The sequence below is a fragment of the Gopherus evgoodei genome, unplaced genomic scaffold (genome assembly GCF_007399415.2).
Source record: "Gopherus evgoodei ecotype Sinaloan lineage unplaced genomic scaffold, rGopEvg1_v1.p scaffold_32_arrow_ctg1, whole genome shotgun sequence".
NCBI classification, from domain to species: Eukaryota; Metazoa; Chordata; order Testudines; family Testudinidae; genus Gopherus; species Gopherus evgoodei.
The window spans coordinates 3,924,613-3,945,989 of record NW_022059994.1 but is presented as its reverse complement, the minus strand read 5'-3'; the positions used below and the strand labels follow the sequence as shown (position 1 = coordinate 3,945,989).

Here is a 21,377-nt window from a genome sequence, read left to right as displayed (position 1 = left end):
CCTGCCACACCAGATACCTAGGCTAAACCTTTTGCTGTAACACACTCAGTGTCCTGCTGTGACTCACCCAGCTCAGGTCAACAGTGATCAACTTGTGACCAATAGGGGAGGCAGGGGGCAACTAGAAAGAACAAAACCCCTAGTGGCAAGTGACTGTGAGAAGCAACTCAGGGGCTTGAGGGCAATTTCAAATACCTCCCACGAGGAATAAACATGGCCAAATGTGCTAATAATGATCATGACCCAACCCCATGTTCTCAGAACCAAGATCTGGCCTGGAATAGCTCTTGTAAGCTAAGCGGGTCTGGGCAGAATTTCAAAAGGCGACATCAAGAAGGCTGCAGTTGCTACAAGGAATGGGATGGGGGGTTCTTTCCCATCAGAGCTTACCCCACTGCCCCAGTGTGATGCTAGGGGGTGCTGTGCTGCAGTGATCAGGGTTGGGGGCTCAGTTGGGGCTGCGTGCCCCTTGCAGTCCCCTCCCAATGCCCCAGCACAATGCTGTGCTGCATCAGGTGCTGACTTGCACTTTAGAGATAACCAACTCACCGGTCCCACTTTGTCATTAAAGGTATCCTGGTGCTTTCTCTCCTAGATCGGGTCTGAACCATGGGGTCTTGGCTAAATAGCTCCTTGAATTATTCCATTCTGCCCATCTGCACCAGTATTTCATAAAATCATAGGACTCTGGGGTGGAAGGGGCCTCCAGAAGTCATCAAGTTCAGCCCCCTGCTCAGAGGCAGGACCAAATAGGCGTACACCATCCCTGACAGGTGTTTGTCCAGCCTGTTCTTAAACATCTCCAGTGATGGGGATTCCACAACCCCTCTAAGGAATCTGTCCCATTGCTTAACTCTCTTTACAGTTAGACTGTATTGCCTAATATTGTCTAACCTTTTTCACTGATCGACAAGTGTGCCTCACAGTCCTGCGCTACACACACATTTTGTATCAGTATTACTGTCAGTTAGGAGGGTGATCTTATTTTCGAAATTTTTGTTTTTTACTGATAGTGTTATTCCAGTACACCCCCTAGGGTGAAAGCAGCTGTACCATTGTGCGGGGATAGCTTATTGCCCCTTCCATGCTGAACTATGAAATAGTCATACAGTAAAACCTCAGCGTTATGAACACCAGAGTTATGAACTGACTGGTCAACCACACACCTCATTTGGAACCAGATGTACGCAATCAGGGAGCAGCAGAGACCAAAATAGAAAAAGGACAGTGCTATGTTAAATGTAAACTACTAAAAAAATAAAGGGAGAATTTTAAAAAAAAATTGACAAGGTAAGGAAACTCTTTCTGTGCTTGTTTCATTTAAATTAAGATGACTAAAGCCAGCATTTTTCTTCTGCAGAGTAAAGTTTCAAAGCTGTATTAAGTCAATGTTCAGTTGTAAACTTTTGGAAGAACCACCATAACGTTTTGTTCAAAGTTACAAACATTTCAGAGTTACAAACAACCTCTGTCCCCAAGGTGTTTGTAATGCTGAGGTTCTACTCTATAAGCAATTTATACTGGTATAATTCCATCCACGCTTGCCTAATGGTGCTCCCTGTCCTATTACTATTCTGGTATAGTTAAAGCCATACAACTTTTATGTCTGGAAAAATGAAAAACATGGGCTTTATATTTAAACCAGTGAATTAATCTGAAATAATCACCACATTTTAAGTTATGGACCCCATACGGAAAAAGGAATCCCTATGTTACACGTGTGGCACGCGGAAATGATTCAGAAACAATCATGTGAAGAGTAGGAAACAAAATTGATTGCAAAGAGTGAAATTTACTGCCAGATACCAAAAAACAAACCAACCAACCAAGAAATGGGAATTACAGACAGAACCCATATGACAACGCTTTAAACCCAATTCTCCTAATGGGAAACGCTTGGGATGCAACAGATATTGGCCATGTTTTTCATTCTGTGCATATCTATGAAATTTTCCCTACAGATATTCCTCATTTAATTCATGTTCCCAAATTTCTTTCCTTGGTCCATGCTGAAAGCAATGCATAAGAGGCTCAAAGCAGGGTTTCCTTTCTTTAGTTTCTGCCATTATAATAACTTCTATTTCTTACTGCAAGAGACTAAATTCCCTTAGAAATGAAAAATAATCCCCCCTTGTGAGCAGCCTGATTAGGGGAGGATGTGTAACTTTATTACAATGATTCTTTCTAATTGGGAGCAGGATTCTGCCCCTGGTGCTCTCACACCACGTTGTAGTTTTTGCTCGCAGGAGGGATTCAGATGAAGTCCTCCAGGGTCAGAGAGTCAAGAAGCTATGGATGGAGTTTTTGGGGGGCTCAGCACCCACAACTGGGGTAGGGTTGCCATCTATCTAATTGGTGATAACTGGATCCCTGAGGGCACACCCCTACCCCGCCTCTTCCCCCAAAGGCTCCACTCCTTCTCTGCCTCTCACCCCCAAAGCTCCGCCCCTGTCACTTGCCCCTCTCCCTTGCTGGGTTGTCTCAAGGAGCCTGCCTGCAGGTAGAAGGCAACCCTCACCCCATGGTAAACTGGCTTTTGGTTCTGGTGCCATAATGTTGCCAGGTCCCCTTTTCGATCTGACTTTCCTAAATGGCACCCAGACGCAGAAGCCAAAAACTTGACTGTCTGGGTAAAACCCAAATGGGTGGCAACCCTAAACTGGTGGCGGGGCGGGGGGGGTCAGATTATCTAAATTCCCATTGAGGCACCTAAATAAACAGGCAGATTTTCAGATAAGCTCAGCACACGGGGTGCATCTGAATGCTGGGCACTTTAGAAGATCTGGCCCCAACTGTGACTGCTGAGAAGCCTGAAAAACTGGGCCTCCATTCCTTTAAAAAAAAAAAAATGAATGGAGTTCTAAGTGACTAGCTGAAACCTTTCATAAAAACAGTCCTTTCAGCGAGTGCTTTCACATTCTCAGAGCACACTCAGCAATCGCTGCTTGTGTGGATGGAGCGGGTTCTAGACTCCCCACTGGGAATCTGGGATTCCAGACGGATGCTGCACAAGAATTCAAGGCAAGGAGCTGTTTTTATGACATCCTTCTTGTCCTCCCTGGAAGGAGCCAACCAGGGCCTGGGCCCAAACCTGACGTTAAGGCTCTTGTGTTTACCAGATGTGTATGTAAAGTTAGGCCGGGTCTACACTTAAAACTTGGATTGGCCTCACTACGTCTCTCTTGGCTGTGAAAAATGTTGTATCCTGAGGGCTGTAGTTAGGTCAACCTCACCCCTGGCGCAGACGCGGCTAGGTCGATGGAAGAATTCTTCTGTTGACCTAGCTGCCAGCTCTCGGAGAGGTGGATTAACTACGTTAATGCAAAACCCCCTTCCATCGATGTTGGAAGCATCTACACTCTGGGGCTCCCTTCAGTGGCAAAATTGCAGCGCCGTAGTTTAGGATGGCCAGGTGTCCGGTTTCCGGTCGAACAGGGGACCTGATAGTGTCCAATCACATCTACTGACTGGACTCTCAAAGTCTGGTTATTGAGGGCAGGGGAAGTGGGGAGGTGCTCGGTCATCACCCGTACCAGACCCTACTCAGCCAGGGCCACCTTCTACCTGTGTCAGGTGACTACAGTTCCCAGCCCTGGCTCTGCAGGTGAGTCCCTGCTGACTCAGGTTTGAGAGGGGAAAAGCAGTAAGTGACGGGGAAGAGGAGTGGACAGGGGTGGGTCCTCAGGGGAAGAGGCAGGGCAGGGATTGGGATTTGGGGGAGAAGAGGTGGGGCAGGGGTAGGGCCTTGGGGGAAAGAGGTGGGGAAGGGGACATTCTGGCACTCCAGCTGGAGCACCCGTTTTTTAAATATTACCAAGTTGGCAACCCTACTGTAGCTGTGCCACTCTAGTGTAGAAGTACCCTCAAGGACTCTGCTCAGGCGAAGGATCCCACCAAGTGCACAGGCATGTGATCTTCACCTTCCCACTCATCATAAAGTGAGTGTAATTCACACGGTGTAATCACACCCCTGCCCCTTTCATCTTTTCTGTTTGTTCTCAAATCCCGCACGCTTCCCAAGCTTCCCCCCTCCAGTCCACATCTTCTCTTCTCTGGGTTTCCCTTCTCTACTCACCATTTCCCTCCCTCATCTCCACTTCCTCTTTCTTGGGCTTCTCTCTCTATACCTCATTTCCTTCTCTCTCCCCCACCCCAGGTTCCCCTCTCTCATACTCTGAGCTGGCAGACAGACGATCCTTGAGAACCTGCAGAGGTTGGAGGGGAAACAGGCCGAACAATCCCTGAGACAATGGCCTGGGTCACACTTAAAAAGTTAGGTTGACACACTGCATCGGGAAGGGTTGCGGGAAAAAACACACACCTGTACGCTGTAGCTATGCCAACCTAACCCCCATCATGGACGCAGCTAAGGCAACGGAAGTAGGCTTCCATCAATGTAGTTATCTTTCGCTTGGGGAGAGGGAGTTCCTACACTGATGGCAAAGCCCCTTCTGTTGGCATCGATTGCATCTACACTATGGGATTATCCTAGCATAGTTATGGGGCAAGCTGGCTATGTCGCAAACATCCCTGTAGCATGGACAAGGCCAATGAGTTTGGCCCATGTAACCCGGTCATCTCCTTCTGTCAAGGACGCTCTCAGTACAGAGCCCTGAGGCCTGGTGTTACCCTGTGATGCAAGGGAGTAGCTTGAGGTGCGTCTGCATATCCCCAACCCGGAAAAAAGGGAAGATTTTCTCCCCTGTAAAAGAAGCTGATGGGAATGAAAATATCCTGGTCATGCTATCGACATCTATAAATGTCACCAATCCCTCTTTATATTCCAGACAAACCAGAATCCTCGTGGGGCTCCTGCTCAGGGTCAGAAGAGTCACAGGGGAGGTTAGAACCCGGTACTGGCCTCTGCAGAGCCCCATGGCCCAGATGCCCCCCTCAGGGTCCAATCTGATCTCTCCCTTCCTCCTCACAGACTCTCTGGCCACCCCCACGGCCCAGTTTCCCCCATCCCCCACTTCCACCATCCAGCAATGTTTCCCCGAGGTGAATCCCTCACAGCCCAGCATGCAGCGAGAAGGATCAAATCTCTTAGGACTATAGGGCAGATCCTGCCGCGTGTCTCCCCATCTCACGCTTTTCCGTCTGTTGGACACGACGAAGCGGGGATGAGCCGTGGCTGGATCAAAACTCACATTTGCTGCAGTGGGAAAGAGAAAGTCAGAGCATTAGGGGCCCTGGGGGCCAGTTTGATCATGTCAGTGGCAGAATCTACCTCAGCTGAAGAGTGAATCTGGGAATCTACTTCTTCCATGATTCACCCAGCTCTGAATGGGGAGCAACTCAGAGATGTCAGCAAATTGCAGGGGAGATGCATTCCCTTGGCACAAATGGGTCAGATACCGAGCAAAAGGATTCAGGACCCTCTCACATGTTCTTCCACAGTGGGCCACATGAAATGTGTTAGATTAGGCCACAGATCCTCCCTACACCCACTGTAGCACTTTTGCTCCATCCCTCCCGTGTAAGGCTTGCTGGGCGAATCTCCCAAGCATGTTTTCCTGGCTGCAACAGGTTAGATAAGACCCACCAGCATGCAGCTTTATCCTGCAGCCCTCCTTAAGGCGATCCTCTGAAATCTGCAGCTTGGTCCAGGCCTCCTGCTGTATATTGGCCACCGGCTTTCGTGTTATTGTATTTCAGAGGCGCCTTCCCTTACTCCAGAATCCACGGACACACACATAAATTAACTTTTCTCCTCCATTCAAGAAGATAAACAACGACAACCATTCAGTTTGTCAACTGGCACCTGAAATTTACCTGATTTCAACACAGTTTCAGATGACAGAGACTCTAGAAGAAGAAGAGAAAAAAAAAAAGAAGGGGGGGTGGAAGGTGAGATTTCCTGCTGCCATAGAGTATGGAAAGATTCCTAGCGTTGTAACTGTAACAGGTTTAACTATCTGTGCCTGTGGACGTGTGTGTATAGAAACCATCTCAGCCTTTAACCCTCTCTGATATAGGCATAGTGTAACTTGGTGATTTACTGACGTAAGTTAAGCTGGGTTCAAAATGTGTTAAACTGATCAACGTGCTTCTGCATTAGGGATTGCGCCGATACTAGAGGATCACGCACATGAAAGTTTCTCTAGGATGCACTCTCGCACACTCCAGACGCTCCTTTCAACCCTCCATCCCCCTATCCCCATGAACTCCCTATGTGCCAGCCTCCTATGCCCCTCTATTTCCCTGTAACCCTCCTCACCACCTATGTCATCCCTGGGGCCCTGTGTGTCCCCTTCCTCTGCCACATGCCCAAGTCCCCCATTCTCCCCCCCACCAGGAGTTCTGTGTGCCCCCCCATTTCTCATACCAGAGGCCCCCAGTCTCCCCTCCATGCCAACAGCTCTGTGTGCCTCGCATTCCCCCTACCCTCATCTCACCCCACCATGCCAGAAGCTATGTTCCCCCTTCTCCTCCACACCAGCGTCCCTCAATCCCTCCTTCCATTAGAGGTTGTGTGTGCACTCTCATACTCCCTCCCCAGTACTAGGGTCCCCCTTCTTTCCCACACAGCAGGGGTTCCATGTGCACCCTATTCCTCCCACCCCCCTTTCCTCATGTATTTACGTAGAGACATGCAAGAAAGAACAAGTGAATGGAGCCACCACAATATGTAACTGGACTGTGCAAACGACTGTCACGGAAGCCAGAAATGTAGTATATTTCTGAAAAGGACTAGACATTTATATAATTATATTAATAATACATGTATGGTTAATTACTGTTAATATCTATTAGTTATTATTAGCATCTAGCGTGGAACGATTAGATTTGTATCGGAAAACGGTGGTAAATATTGATTTCACCGCACACACACAAACCAACGGAAAAAAATATTTCCACCAGTAAAAATCAAAATGTACAGCAAGGCAATGTGAGAAAAATACTGCTCCAGAGCTGCTTAGAGTTTGATTTAAGGGTGTTTTCTCTGTATATTTTGACATGTGAGGTCAACAGGTTGTGTTTTAACCATTACAAAGGCTTTAAATGTTTTGAATCTCAGCATCTACTGTCAATAAATAATTTTTGTCTGAACCCTCACCCCATAATACTGTACAACTGTGAAAATTTAAAATCCATCAAAATCTAAAAAAATGCTTCAAATGAGACATCAATCTGTCAAAATTACAAAACAAATTGAATTATGCCAAGATTTAATATCTAGCTCTTAGTGCTTTTAATCAGTGGGTCTCAAAAGCTCTTTACAAATAACTTTCTCTCCATTTTACAAAGAGGAAAAGTGATTTGCCTACGGTCACCCAGTAAGCCAGTGGTAAAAACCCCTCGGTCTCCTGCAGTGCAGTCCAGTGATCTAGCCACTAGGCCAAACTGCTGGATAATAAGCACATCAACAGCCATAGTGTAAGGAAGGAATGTAAAATGTTCTGCTGCAGGTTTGATCCCAATGTCTAACTACTGGGGATTAGGATGAGACCTTTGCAAAGCAGGAGGAGGAAAAAAAATGGGCCAAACTTTTGGGTTTTTTTAGTTTAAAGAAAATTGAAGGCAAATCCAAGCGAAAAAGTAATATTGGCCTGAAAAATCAAAGATGTTTACTTTCAAAATGGTGAAAAGGAAACAGTTTGACTTTTTTCAGGATTTATCTTCTTTAGGTTTGTTTGTTTGTTGGTGTTTATTTTTAGTTTTGTTTCCTCCTATTTAAAAGAATTTGCCAACCGTGAAACGGATTCGTGAAATGTTTCTGACAACTCAAATCTGCATTTTATAATGAAAAAGAAAAGAAAAAGTTTTGGATGAAAAATTTCACCTAGTTAGGCTTGTGCTTAGTCCACTAGGCCACGCTTCCTCTCAGACCAGGTCTAGACTACAAATGTACATTGGTTTAACTACGTCGCTCAAGAGTATGAAAAATCCACATCCCTGAGCAACCAGTTATACCAACCTAACTCCAGGTGTAGACAGTGTTATGCTGATGGGAGAAAGGCGCTGTCTGTGTTTCCGGGGGTGGGGGGTGGGGTGTCGATGCATGCTCCACTCCAGGCCTTGCCCTCACTCCACTCCTTCTCCCAAGTCCCCAGCCCTACTCTGTCTCTTCCGGTCCCTGCTCCACCCCCAAGCATGCCCTTTGTCCTCCTCCCCCGCCCCCAGTGCCTCCTGTGCGCCACTGAACAACTGATCATGGCGGGCGGGAGATGCTGGTGGGAATGAGGAGGAGCTGATCGGCGGGAGTGCCGATGGGCAGGAGGCGGGGGGGGGAGGAGCTGATCCACAGGGCTGCCAGTGGGTGCTGAGCACCCACTATTTTTTTTTTCTCTGAGTGCTCCACCCCTGGAGCATCCATGGACTTGGCACCTATGATGTGAGAGCCTCTCCTGCCAACACAGCTACTGCCTCTTGAGGAGGTGGATTAACTGTGCTGATCAGCGTAATAGCATCTTCACTAAAGTGCTACAGCAGTGCAGCTTTTTAAGCATAAACCTGCCCTCAGTCTGTTGTGTTTCTCTTTTCCTGCAGCTGGAGATCCTACCAGCTATTTAGCCAGTGGAGCTGGCTCAGCTGTCGGTGGCCAAGCGAGAGGGAGATTTTGGCACTTCAGTGCATTCAGAGGCAGCATGAGAAGTGCATCCCTCCACAGCTGCAAACTGATCCAGGGTCATCCCCAAAATAAGAGACTGCTGCCCATGCTTCTCCTGGATTCCAGAGACCAGCCCTACATGGCTGGAGTGCAGGCCATGAGTCACCTGTGAGCATCAGACAAGATCAGTGATAAGCTCTCAACCCCAGCGATCAGTCTCAGGACGAGGGTCTGTTACCTTTGAATTTCCTCACAGCATCCTGTAGCGATACGGTTTCTTGAGAAAGTTCTTTGATTCTTCTTCTCCAGTCAGGAGACTCTGCTGTTGGATTTTGAAACTTCTCCTTCCCCTTCTTACAGCTAGAGAGAAAACAACCTATATCATCTTTATCCAAATGGTAACCGAGATGGAACAAAGTTTGAGCGGCCCAATCAGTACTTGGTCCTTGCTCATATGCATAAAAATGGTCAAGCACAATTGCAGCCCTTAGGACTTGTCAACATGGGGAATAATTATTCCAGATTAACTTCCTGTGTGGATGCTCAGCTAATTCAGAATGAGGCATTCTAAGGGTACATCCAGACTACCCGTCAGACTGGCGGGTAGTGATCGGTTTATTGGGGATCGATATATCGCGTCCAATCTAGACGCGATATATCAATCCCCGAACTGACTCCGGAACTCCATCAGGGCAAGTGGTGGTAGTGGAGTCGACAGGGGGAGCTGCGGCTGTCGATCCCGCACCGTGAGGACGGGAGGTAAATCAACATAAGATACTTCGACTTTAGCTACACTATTCCTGTAGCTGAAGTTACATATCTTACATTGACCCTCCCTCTCCCCCCCCACAGTGTGGACCAGGCCTTATTCTGGAATAAGAGAATTCACAGAGGGAGGTTATCAAGAATATCTAATCTGCTTTAAATTTACCCGACCAGAACCCACATTAACTTCCCAGTGTAGAAAAGGCTTTTCTCCTGGAAGGATCAAAATATTTCAGGATTGTTATTGTCTTTCCACAGTGCTTGTATAACTCAAACCATGAAGTGATATTTACTGACAGCTCTGAATTAAGGGTCAAAGTTAAGGTTGGTTTTGGAAAATGTCTAATCACTTTTTTTTGCCTCTAGATTATTTGAAAAAAGTGTGTCTGAATGAGTCTTTTATATATAGCCTGCCTTTCCCCAATCACTTTCATATTTTAAATACACAGAATTCCTTAATTGTAATATTACTGGCATCTACTTTTTTGTAACATTCCTGTTGCCTAGAGACACTAAAGTTAACAAGGGCATGTTAAATTAACAAAGGTGTCTGTTATTGTCTGAAATTGAATGTTCTTTGGTACGGAAAGGCCTGGTCATGTTTGGTTTTTCTTTTAAAAGAAATACACCTCTACCCTGACATAACGTTGTCCTCGGGAGCCAAAAAATAGGTGAAAACGCGTTATATCAAACTTGCTTTGATCTGCCGGAGTGCGTAGCTCCGCCCCCCCAGAATGCTGCTTTACCGTGTTCTATCGAAATTCGTGTTATATTGGGTTGCGTTATATTGGGGTAGAGGTGTATTGCATCGTAAATTAAGAGGGTAAATAAGGCTGGATTTTCAGAAGTTCAAAAGAACACAAGCATCATTAATTTTCAGTTGAAAAGAATTCAGGATCATAAAGTTCAATGTCCAGAAACTTTTATGTGCTTGGGGGAAGAAAGATAGTTGACACCTATGCGGTTTAACAACAGTTCACAGATATTACTAGGGTTTAAGCTTCAGGGTTCTCTCTTCTGTAGGGTTTACAAGCTCTTCATGTCTGCTGCCTAAGTTATTACAGGGCACCATATTTATAAGTAAGTTTGTATAGGGCTGTCTGTTTAAAGGGGAAATAATTCATAGTGCTCCAAATCCATATGCATATTCAATTTGACCTGCAATTGCTTATGTCAGTAGAAAGCTAGGGATAGATACTGGGGAGCAGATTTCGGGTCATTTGGTTGAGGGGTTCTTGAGAGTCAGCACCCCACAAAAACTATTTTAAGATTTGTCACCTCTTCTAATACTTATATTTGCAGACCTGGGAAAAACAAAAACTATGGACAGCATCCAAATAAAATTTCTGTCTCTGGACAAACCCTCATCCAGCATCCCGCATCAAGATCCGTTCTCAAAACTGAGTAAGTCAGACATTATTAGCCTGTCATTTGGGTACTTCAGAGTGACGTACCGCGCTGATATGAGCTGTGCACAGAATCCCAGCAGGGCTGGGTTTAAATACACACACATACAGAGAGCACCTTAATTTAAGGGCACATTTTCAAAGCCCTCTAAAATTCACAGACAGAATCAGATCGGCGACACCAGTTGAAGTGTGGGCTGGGAAGTGTGAGTGGGCAGCAAGAAGGGGCCATATACCTGCTCAAGGTGCTTCTGATGACCTGGAAAGAGAGAGAGAGAACAGAATCATAGGACTGGAAAGGACCTCAAGAAGTCATCTAGTCCAGTCCCCTGCACTCAGGGCAGGACTAAGTATTATCTAGACCATCCCTGAGAGATGTTAGTCTAACCTGCCCTTAAAAATCTCCAATGACGGAGATTCCACAACCTCCCTGGGCAATTTATTCCAGTGCTTAACTACCCTGACAAGAAGTTTTTCCTAATGTCCAACCTAAACTGCCCCTGCTGCAATTTAAGCCCATTGCTTCTTGGCCTATCCTCAGAGGTTAGAAAACAATTTTTCTTCCTCCTCCTAGTAAAAGGGAGCTCAAGCCATACCCCACATTTTCCTGACCTATTGCCCCCACCCTGCCTTGACTACACTACAGGGCCTTTGCAGGTATAGCTATGCCAGCAGAGCCCCCTAGTGGACACAGTGCGTAAGCTCACAGAACGAATTATAGGGACATGATCTCCCTGAATGACAAACTAGGCTGGTCTTATAGGCGCCAACTTCTCCTAGTGATGGTGGGAGCTTGCGCCCCCTGCTCTGCCCCGACTCCACCCCGCCCCGCCCCCTCCAGCCCCTGCCCTGGCCCCATTCCGACCCCTTCCCCAAAGTCCCTGCCCCGACTCCGCCCCCTCCGTGCCCCTATTGGACTCCTTCCCCAAATCCACGCCCCAGCACCGCCTCTTCCCCGCCTCCTCCCCTGAGCGCACCACATTCCCGCTCCTTCTCCCTCCCTCCTACAGTTTGTTATGCCGCGAAACAGCTGTTTTGTGGCTGCAAGCCTGGGAGGAGAAGCAGGGACGTGGTGCACTCAGGGGAGGAGGCGGAGGTGAGCTGGGGTGCGGGGGTGGGCAGCTTGGCTGCTGGTGAGTGCAGAGCCCCAGAGCACCCACAGAGTCAGCACCTATGGCTGGTCTGTCGGAACAGTTGCATCAACACTGGGGATTTAGTGGGCATAACTATGTCAGGTGGTGGCATGATTGTTTTCACACCCGTGACCAGCATAGCTATGCCGGCAACACTTTGTAGCGCTAGAGTACGCCTTTGTCCCCTCTTTTCTTGTAGCTCTCTTTAGCTAACCCCCTCCTAACCGAATCCCAGTCACTTTTTGGAGAAACAGAAAATCGTGGCAGTAACATAACATTTGCAAATCTGGTCATGCTGCATGGATGTTCTCTCTCTTTTCCCTACCCTTTGTCTGTCTTGGCTCTTTAGATTGGAAGCTCTTCAGGGCAGAGCCTATTATTTCAAGTTCGTACAGCTCCCAGCACAACAGGGCACGAATTTCGGTTGGCTCTTAGACATCACTGTGGCGAAATTACTATATCAGATAAGAACAGCCATGCTGGCTAAGGCCAAAGGTCCATCTAGCCCAGTATCCTCTCTCCCACAGTGGCCAGTACCACAATTTCAGGGGAAGTGTACAGAAAAAGGTAATTGGAGTGACATAGTGCTGTCTTCCCCTCCTGGCTTCTAGCAGTCAGAAGTGGGAAACCATAATGAAGAGATTAAAAATAAAGGAGAATATGTGATCCAAGAGACAGGCAAGGAAAACGAGTTTCGCTGGCTACTCAAAAAAAACCCAGTGCAATTTCAGCAGGAAGCGAATGTTCAAAGCATAGCACAGCAGGACAGGGAGAGAATAGAACCTGGTGTTACTGCACATGGGACAGTGAAACCCGTTCCAGGGGCCACAGTAGCGAAGAGATGCAGACCAAGTGGAAGATGTATGAAGGGCAACAAATTGACTGAGGGGCTGGATTGACTGATCTTTGAGGAAAGAGTAAAACAGATTCCAGAGATTCATTGTTTTTAGGTCAGAAGGGACCACTAGCTCCTCTAACCCAGTGGCACTCAGCCTTTCCCAACCACCAATCAGGAGGCTGATTTGTCTTGCCTACCCCCAAGTTTCACCTCATTTAAAAATGACTCACTTACAAAATCAGACATAAAAATACAGAAGTGTCACAGCCACTAATACTGAAAAACGGCTGACTTTCTCATTGTTACCATATAATTAGAAAAGAAATCAACTGGAATAGAAATATTGTGCTTGCATTTCAGTGTATACTGTGTGGAGCAGTATAAACAAGTCGTCATCTGTCTGAAATTGTAGTTTGTAGTGACTTCACTAGTGCTTTTTATGTAGCCTTTTGTAAAACTAGGCAAATATCTAGATGAGTTGATGTCCTTCCTGGGAGACCTCTGCGTACCCCCAGTGGGACACGGACTCCTGGTTGAGAACCACTGGCCTAGGCTGACCTCCCATGTTACACAGGCCAGAGAATTTCACCCAGGTTCAGCTGTGTTGAGCCTGATAACATGGCTTTGACAAAAGCCCATCTAGAAAGGCATCCTGTCTTGACCTGAATACACCAACAGGTGAAGAAGTCCACCTCTTCCCTGGGTAGTTTCTTCCATAGTTTATAACCCTCACTGAAAAAAATGGGCATCTCATTTCTAAATATGAATTTGTCCAGCTTTAACTTTCAGCCCTTGGTTCTTGTTGTGCCTTTCTCTCTGAGATTGAAGAGCCTAGTGTTTCTCCCCGGGAAGGTATTTGTAAATCATAATCAAGTCACCTCTCAATCCTCTTTTTGATAAGCTACACAGATTGAGCTCTTCAACTCTCTCCCTTCAAGGCACTGTCTCCAGTCCTCAAATTATTCGTGTGGCCCTTCTCTGCAGCTTCTCCAAGTTTTTGACATGCTTTTAAAAATGTGGACAGCAGTACTGGAGGCAACGTTCCCGTATGGAGCTAAACATCACCTGCATGGCTAGGCATGGGCTACAGAGGGGCTGTCTGCAGACACCGAAGGGTAGCATCGCAGAGAAAGGGGACGAACGCTTTAGGGTGAATTCACGGGGAGCAATGGGGTAATGCCCTGTATCATCTGCGGGGATGGGAGCATAGATGGCTGGATCTAGCAGCGTAGTGCCTTTTGCTTCTCATACAACAAATGCAATTTGAAGGCATTACAGAGGGAGAGTGGGGTCCAAATAAATGTGTGTACTAACTGTAAGCAACAAAGAAAGCCTGGTTACATGCATACTGCAGCTCTGGCAGGATTCCGAAACATAAGAACGGCCATACTGGGTCAGACCAGTGGTCTGTCTAGCTCAGTACCCTGTCTTCCAACTATGGACAATGCCAGGTGCTTCAGAGGGAATGAACAGAACAGGTCAATTATTGAGGGATCCATCCCCTGTCATCCACTCCCAGCTTCTGGCAGTCAGAGGCTAGAGACATTCAGAACCTGATTTTGTATCCCTGCCCATCCTGGCTAATAGCCGTTGATGGACCCATCCTCCATGAACTTATCTAGTTCATTTTGAACCCTGTTATAGTTTTGTCCTTCACGACATCCTCTAGCAAAGAGTTCCACAGGTTGACTGTGTGTTGTGTGAAAAAATACTTTATTCTCTCTTCATATGGAAGCTTTTCCATTCCTCTAATAATTTTTGTTGCCTTTTTCTGTACTTTTTCCAGTTCCAATATCTTTTTTTTTTAAATGGGGCAACCAGATCTGCACGCAATTCTGCACAAATGGAGAAGACCATGCGCGCCTTTAGAGGATGCAGAAACTATTTAGAGGGGTAGTGCCCAGGACAGTCCAGGGGTTAGAGCACTGGCCTAGAAGTTGGGAGACTGGGGTATAATTCTGTGATCTGCCACAAACGTCTTGTGTGACCTTGGGCATGTCAGCTAGCGTCTCTGGGCCCCAGCTTCCCACCTGGTGTTGTTAGGATCAATATATTACAGCCTGCCTGTGAAATGCTTTGAGATCTACTGATGAGAAAAGCGCTGTATCAGAACAGGGTGTTATTATTATACCAGCCCCTTCCCTTTTAGTGTGAAAGTCCATCAAACAAACAAACAAACAGAACAATCTACAAATGTGCTGCTCTACAGCAGAACCTCAGGGCTACAAACACCTCGGAAATGGAGGTTGTTCTTAACTCTGAAACGTTCGTAACGCTGGACAAAACATCATGGTGGTTCTTTCAAAAGTATACAACTGAACATTGACTTAATACAGCTTTGAAACTTTACTATGCAGAAGAAAAATGCTGCTTTTTTTTTTTAGTAGTTGTTTATGTTTAACACAGTATTGCACTTCTTTTTTTTTTTTTTTTGGTCTCTGCAGCTGCCTGATTGCGTACTTCCGGTGCCAAACGAGGCGTGTGGTTGACTGGACAGTTCACAACTCTGGTGTTTGTAACTGTGAGGTTCTGCTGTAACTCAATATGCAGCATATTACAAAGTAAGTCTGAAAGGAGGACTATGACTTCCACCCCCTGGATTAGCTCATTCAGTACGTTAGTTTGGAAGCATTAGCAGGCTCATGAATCTCTGTGTGTTTTCTGGCCACTAGAAGAGGCCAGAGACAGACAGACACACCCAGAATTTTAGCCTGGATTATACTAAATTTGAAATACCAACTACTGCATGATCCGGCCAGTGGGTGCGTGGGACAAAGAACCACACTATGTTTGCAGAGCTTGCAAGAGAATGAAACCAAGGAAGGAAAAGTTGAGGGTGAATGTCAGGGAAAGCTTCCTAACAGTGAGGTGTGCTAGGCTGTGGAATGTTCTTCCCAAGAATAACAGAGAGAGCTCCCAATTCTTGAGTTATTCTGGCCCAAACCCTGGGACATGTGGTAAAGGGCACAATCCTGCACTTGCCTCATGGGAAATGGAATGAATGAGACAGCTGGTTTTTGCAGTGTCATTGTAGAGCGCCATGTGTGGTGAAAAAGGCTTCTCTCTCCCCCAACAGAAGTTGGGCCAATAAAAGAGATTCCCTCACAGACTGTGCAGGGATTTGGGGGTTGGGGGGGTCTCACCTGCAAGAACTGACTCGCTGGCTGCTGGCACTTCCCCTCCATCTCACAGACCAGATCGCCGAGGCAAGAGAGTGCCTTAGAGTATTTGGTGGCATTTTCATCCCTCATCTTCACAATCTCCTTGTCCAGCTCGCCCAGCCAGCCCAGCCGGCGTTTCTCTTGGTCCTCCAGAAACAGGCGCAACTGCTGAAATTCAGACACAACCTTCTGCCTCTCGGCTTCCACTTCTTTCTGCAGTGAACATGCGCACAGACAGGGAAAAGATCAGATCAGGGACACACAGAGAGTTGTTGGGACATTTAATAGACCCTTCTGTAGTTCTCTGCAGGACGATTACAGCAAAGGCTTTGTTATCTGGTGTGTTGGGGGAACGGGGAGTGTCAGATGGTCAAAAACTCCAGTTAACAAAGAATTATACTGACCAATGGAATACCAATGTTCAAAGAATTAGGATACAATAAAATGAATATAGTATAAAATAGTGGACAGGTACTCACCAGTCCAGTCATAGCACTGCACTGCAGAGTGGTTGGTTTTCTGAAGCACTTAGGTGTACACAGGGCAAGTTTTCTATACAGCAGGTTGTCTTATGATACTACATATCACTATGGGCAGCGCAGGGCCTACACCCAGATCACTAAAAATACATTGAACACTAAAGCGATACTGAACATAATTTAATCTTTCTGTGATGCTTCAGAAGGCACTGCAAGATCCTGAAGCATCAGGATTAGCATTATCAACATCAATTATCATTGCAGATGTAAAAGGTGTAGGAGATTGGACTGAATCTGTACTGACCCTATGACACACCCTGGAAGCTGCTCTTCTGACTAAGCCCCTGATATCAGCTAGCTGACTTGTTTTCTGCCTCTTTGGCATAAAAGCACAGTGCAGAATGTGCAATTGCATAACCTCCTGGGCAGTATACTAGTCCCGGTTACTAGACTGAAGATTTGTCTTTGGAGATATCAGAAATGCAGTTAAGAGAGCTTGCTGGTTGATAAGGTGCCGGATAACACAACTTTTACTGTATATGGCAACCCGTAACAATACGACTTCAGACATTTCCTGTTGACAGAGAATTTGCTGATCGCTTCCGCAGCAGCAAAAGCGCCTCCTCTGGTCAGCAGCCTCCTTAAACCAGACCCTTTGAATTGCAAGAAGGGGAGGAGGTTGGCCTCAGAAGGAAGGACTTTGGAGAGCAGCAGTGGCAGAAAAGTGGCATTATCAATCTCATTGTTCGGACGATGCATTTTTCTGCATTCTCCATTTTCCTTCTTAAGCTCCGTGTATATTGTGTTACAACCGAGAGGCACAGGCGCTGGTTTTTCAAAGTGCCAGGGGGGTGCTCGACCACTGGCTCTGCCCCAGGCCCTGCCCCCACCCCACCCCTTCCCCAAGGCCCCATCCTACCCCATCTCTTCCTGCCCTCACTCCATGCCACCTCGCCTCTTCCCACCCCTGCTCCACCCCCACCCCACCTCTTCTTGCCCAGTTTAACCCCCTCCCCCAAACATGCCACATCCTCGTTCCTCCCCCTTCCCTCCCCCCGAGCCTCCTGCATACCGTGAAACAGCTGATCGCAGCGGGCGGGAGGTGCGAGGGGGAGGCACTGATTTGCAGGGCCTGCCGGTGGGCGGGCAACACTGTGGGGTGGTGGGGAGCTAACGAAGGGGGGTTCTGATGGGTGCTCAGCACCCACCATTTTTCCCCCATGGGTGCTCCAGCCCCAGAGCACCCACAGAGTCTGCACCTGTGCCCAGGGGCCCAGCCCCATATATGTGTGCAGTACCTATCACAAATAACGAATCTCTGAACCAGAACAGAGTCTGCAAAAGACAGCGGAGTAAATTAGTACTAATCTTTCTCAGAGGGGAGCATGTTACTCTTCCGTTACTCCAAGCATCAGTGATGTCCTGGAGCTGGTAAGCTGTAACGGCACCTACCAGAAGTTCCTGGCTTTTCATTTTCCCACTTGATTGAAACTCTAGAATCTCAGCTCTCTCTTTCTTCAAAATCTCCAGGTGGCTCTGAATCTGCACCTAAGAAGTTAGGGGATGATCAAAAATAAAAAAATGTTTTATGAGCTCTGTTTAAACACACACATATTTCTGAGGCTTTTCCATCAACAATAACAGATTATTTTTATTAATAATTGCTTATTAATATGGTGTGTTCATTAATGTGTTTTAAACCAGGTGGTAATGCCTACGGTATCTTAGTTATAATGTGGTAGCAGCCAGGAGGCCCAGTCATCGATCAGGAGCTCATTGTACAAACAGACTGTCTCTGCCCCAAATGGCTAACCATCTAGATGGGTAATAAATAAATCAATCATTTTCCAGATTCCCCTTGGAAATGTACCCAAGATGCCCAGAGAAAGACAGTCCCTGCCCCAAAGATTGTATAGTCTAAGGCCTTGTCTACAGCACGGGCTAAATCAACGCAGCTGCAATCAATTTAGCGGGTCTAGTGAAGACGCGCTAAATTGACGGGACAGCACGCCCCCGTCGACTCTGGAATCCATCTCAATGAGTGGCAGATGTTACACTGCCAGGAGCGCGTCTTCCGTCAACATTGTGTAGTGTGGACTCGGCTGTAAGTTGACCGAAGGTACGGCAACTTATGTTACGTTACGTAAGTTAACTAGTTCAACTTAGATTGACTTACAGCACTAGTGTAGACCAGGCCTAAGACAGTGATGCTCAGGCCTGATTGGTTCAGGAGGCAAATTAGCCATCAGCATGACCCAAAACAGCCACAGTCGTGTGAATTCATTGTTTCATTTACTACAACATTATTCATACTTCAACAGTAGGACAGCGGAAAGATTCAGTTTGTATATCATTCTCACAGCAAATAAGTTAATAATTTGGTGCAAGTTAATAACTTACTTGGTTAATAAGAGAGTAAAAAGCATCCTGATTGGTTAACAATTAAATCACACCGTGTTTTAAGATCATGTGCTGCAGGAATGCCCGTTAAAGAGCCACTTGTGGCATGCCAGCTGCCGTTTGACTATCACTGGTCAAAGGTCACCGGCAGAGCTAGAACAAGAACCCAGGTGTCCTGAACACCAGTTTCACACTTAAACGCTGCACCAGGCTGGGTCAAGCTGAGCAGGTGCTAACAGAAAACAGCCCAACGCTTGTGACTGAAAACAAACTCCCCTCTCAGTCGTTCAGGTTTCCCCTTCCTTATTACTGGTGACGTCATAACACTGTTATGGGGCTTTCAGGGAAACAAAACAAAACCGGCACAGTAAGACCTAAACGCAGAATGGGGCTAGTGGTGAGAAAGCTCCTTGTGAATGGGTGTATGGGAGGGGGAGGGGGAGACGATAGAGAAATAGGAGAGACAGCACCTACTGAGGCTGGTCGGGGGCAGCTGGCTCCAAACTAGGAATCAGTTACTACCTGGTTCCTGGCCCAATTCAGGGTGCCAGAAAGGCTGTTCCAGCCCCTCTGGGTCCCATTCTCATCCCCTGACCCAGCTTGTGGGTGAATTTATGCAGGGACAGAGCTCCCACAATGTTTCCAGTGCAGAGACTCCACCCCGCACTGCACCCCCGTTTCACCACCCCATGCAGAGTAATCCTCTGCCTATGAAAAAAATGAGGTTTAGATCCTTTATTGTGTGTAAAACCGTACTTTAAAAAATTCTTTGTATAGTCCCTTTAGCTACAGAGTTTGCTATGCCAGATCTCTTAATAATGCAGGGTTTCACTAGTGATGTCTGCTGCTGATTAGGTCTCAGCCAGGGTACTGAGTCCAGTTCCACATTTCAGGAAAGATGTGGACAAATTGGAAAAAGTCCAGAGAAGAGCAACAAAAATGATTAAAAGTCTAGAAAACATGACCTATGAGGGAAGTCTGAAAAAAATTGTGTTTATTTAGTTAGGAGAAAAGAAGACAGAGAGGGGACATGATAACAGTTTTTTAAGTACATAAAAGCTTGTTATAAGGAGGAGGGAGAAAAAGTGTTCTCAACCTCTGAGGACAGCACAAGAAGCAAAGGGCTTAAATTGCAGCAAGGGAGGTTTAGGTTGGACATTAGGAAAAACTTCCTAACTGTCAGTGTAGGTAAGCACTGGAATAAATTATCTAGGGAATTTGTGGAATCTCCGTCATTGGAGATTTTTAAAACCAAGTTAGACAAACACCTGCCAGGGATGATATAAACCAGGTGTTGGCAACCCTTCAGACATGGTGTGCCAAGTCTTCATTTATTCACTCTGATTTAAGGTTTCACGTGCCAGTAACACATTTTAACGTTTTTAGAAGGTCTCTTTCTATGTCTATAGTATATAAACTTAACTATTGTTGTATGTAAAGTAAATAAGGTTTATAAAATGTTTAAGAAGCTTCATTTAAAATTAAATTAAAATGCAGAGCCCCCCGGACCGGTGGCCAGGACCTGGGCAGTGTGAGTGCCACTGAAAATCAGCTCACGTGCCATGCCATAGGTTGCTTACCCCTGATCTAGATATTACCTAGTCCTGCCATGAGTGCAGGGAACTGGACTAGATGACCTCTCGAGGTCCCTTCCAGTCCCACAATTCTATGGTTCCTACCTTGTACTCCTGGGCAGCCTCCTCTATGGGAACCACCGTGTGAGCTCTGTGCTCCTTGGATCTATCACACACCACGCAGATGGGAGTTTGATCCTCCTCGCAGAAGAGTTTCAGAGCCTCCAGGTGTTTCTCACACACCCCATGCCCTCGGGGCTCTTTGAACAGCCGCAGGCTGAGCTGTCTGGTCACCTCTGCCACGTTGGCCAGCTGCCTGTTTGGCTTGAGGTTTCTCTGGAGAAAGCTGCCCCTGCAGCAAGGGCAGGAGAGGTTTGTCTCCCATCCCCACAAGCACTGGGTGATGCAGGCTCGGCAGAAATTGTGCCCGCAGTCTATAATCATCACCGGGTCTTTAAAATAATCCAGACAGATGGAACAAGTAGCTTCCTCCTGGAGCGTTTTGGCTGGATTTGCAGCAGCCATTGTACCCAGCAGCAGGGCAAAAATGCACCCAGAGTTGAGCTGCGCTTATCTACTTCCTGAAGCTCAGGGATGGGTGGAGCTTTCAGCAGCAATCAGCTCCCTTCCTGAAGTGGCAAGTTGTTTTGGCAATTGTTGCAGCAGCAGCCACCCGGCCTGCTCAAGATAACGGAGCCTACACGTTTTGCAAACGGTGGGACTGATTGGTTGCCAGTTCACTCCAGTTTGCACACACCTTGAGGTATGCTAGCACAGTGACACCCCAGGGCAGGGGCTCTCAACCTTTAAGACTAAGCTTGATAAGTTTATGGAGGGGATGGTATGATGCAATAGCCTAATTTTGGCAACTGATCTTTGATTATCAGCAGGTAAGTATGCCCAGTGGTCTGTGATGGGATGTTAGATCGGGTGTGATCTGAGTTACTACAGAGAATTCTTTCTTGGGTGTCTGGCTGGTGAGTCTTGCCCACATGCTCAGGTTTTAACTGATCACCATATTTGGGGTTGGGAAGGAATTTTCCTCCACAGCAGACTGGCAGAGGCCC

General features: G+C 46.8%; 3 protein-coding genes across 4 annotated transcripts in view; 1 reads left to right on the top strand and 2 right to left on the bottom strand.

Moving 5' to 3' along the window:
• LOC115640774 (putative zinc finger protein 66) overlaps positions 1-21,377 on the bottom strand; it is a 687,485-nt gene that overhangs the window by 233,793 nt on the left and 432,315 nt on the right. The window lies entirely within an intron of this gene.
• The window catches only part of LOC115640675 (zinc finger protein 850-like), a 542,158-nt gene that overhangs the window by 130,305 nt on the left and 390,476 nt on the right, over positions 1-21,377 (top strand). The window lies entirely within an intron of this gene.
• LOC115640788 (zinc finger protein RFP-like) lies at positions 1,773-20,899 on the bottom strand. The gene is made up of 7 exons (XM_030543782.1): positions 20,416-20,899; positions 17,789-17,884; positions 15,840-16,070; positions 10,962-10,984; positions 8,793-8,914; positions 5,776-5,808; positions 1,773-5,155 (listed from the first exon to the last, which is right to left on the bottom strand). The coding sequence occupies exons 1-7, from the start codon at positions 20,833-20,835 to the stop codon at positions 4,626-4,628; spliced, it is 1,455 nt and encodes a 484-aa protein (XP_030399642.1). The 5' UTR covers positions 20,836-20,899; the 3' UTR covers positions 1,773-4,625.

Coding starts and splice junctions, on each gene's coding strand:
- LOC115640788 (XM_030543782.1), bottom strand. CDS start 20,835: ATGGCTGCTGCAAATCCAGCCAAAACGCTCCAGGAGGAAGCTACTTGT. Junction 5,809..8,792: donor TGCTGTGAGGAAATTCAAAG/GTAACAGACCCT, acceptor TTCTTCTTCTAG/AGTCTCTGTCATCTGAAACT. Junction 5,156..5,775: donor TGAAACTGTGTTGAAATCAG/GTAAATTTCAGG, acceptor TTCCCACTGCAG/CAAATGTGAGTTTTGATCCA.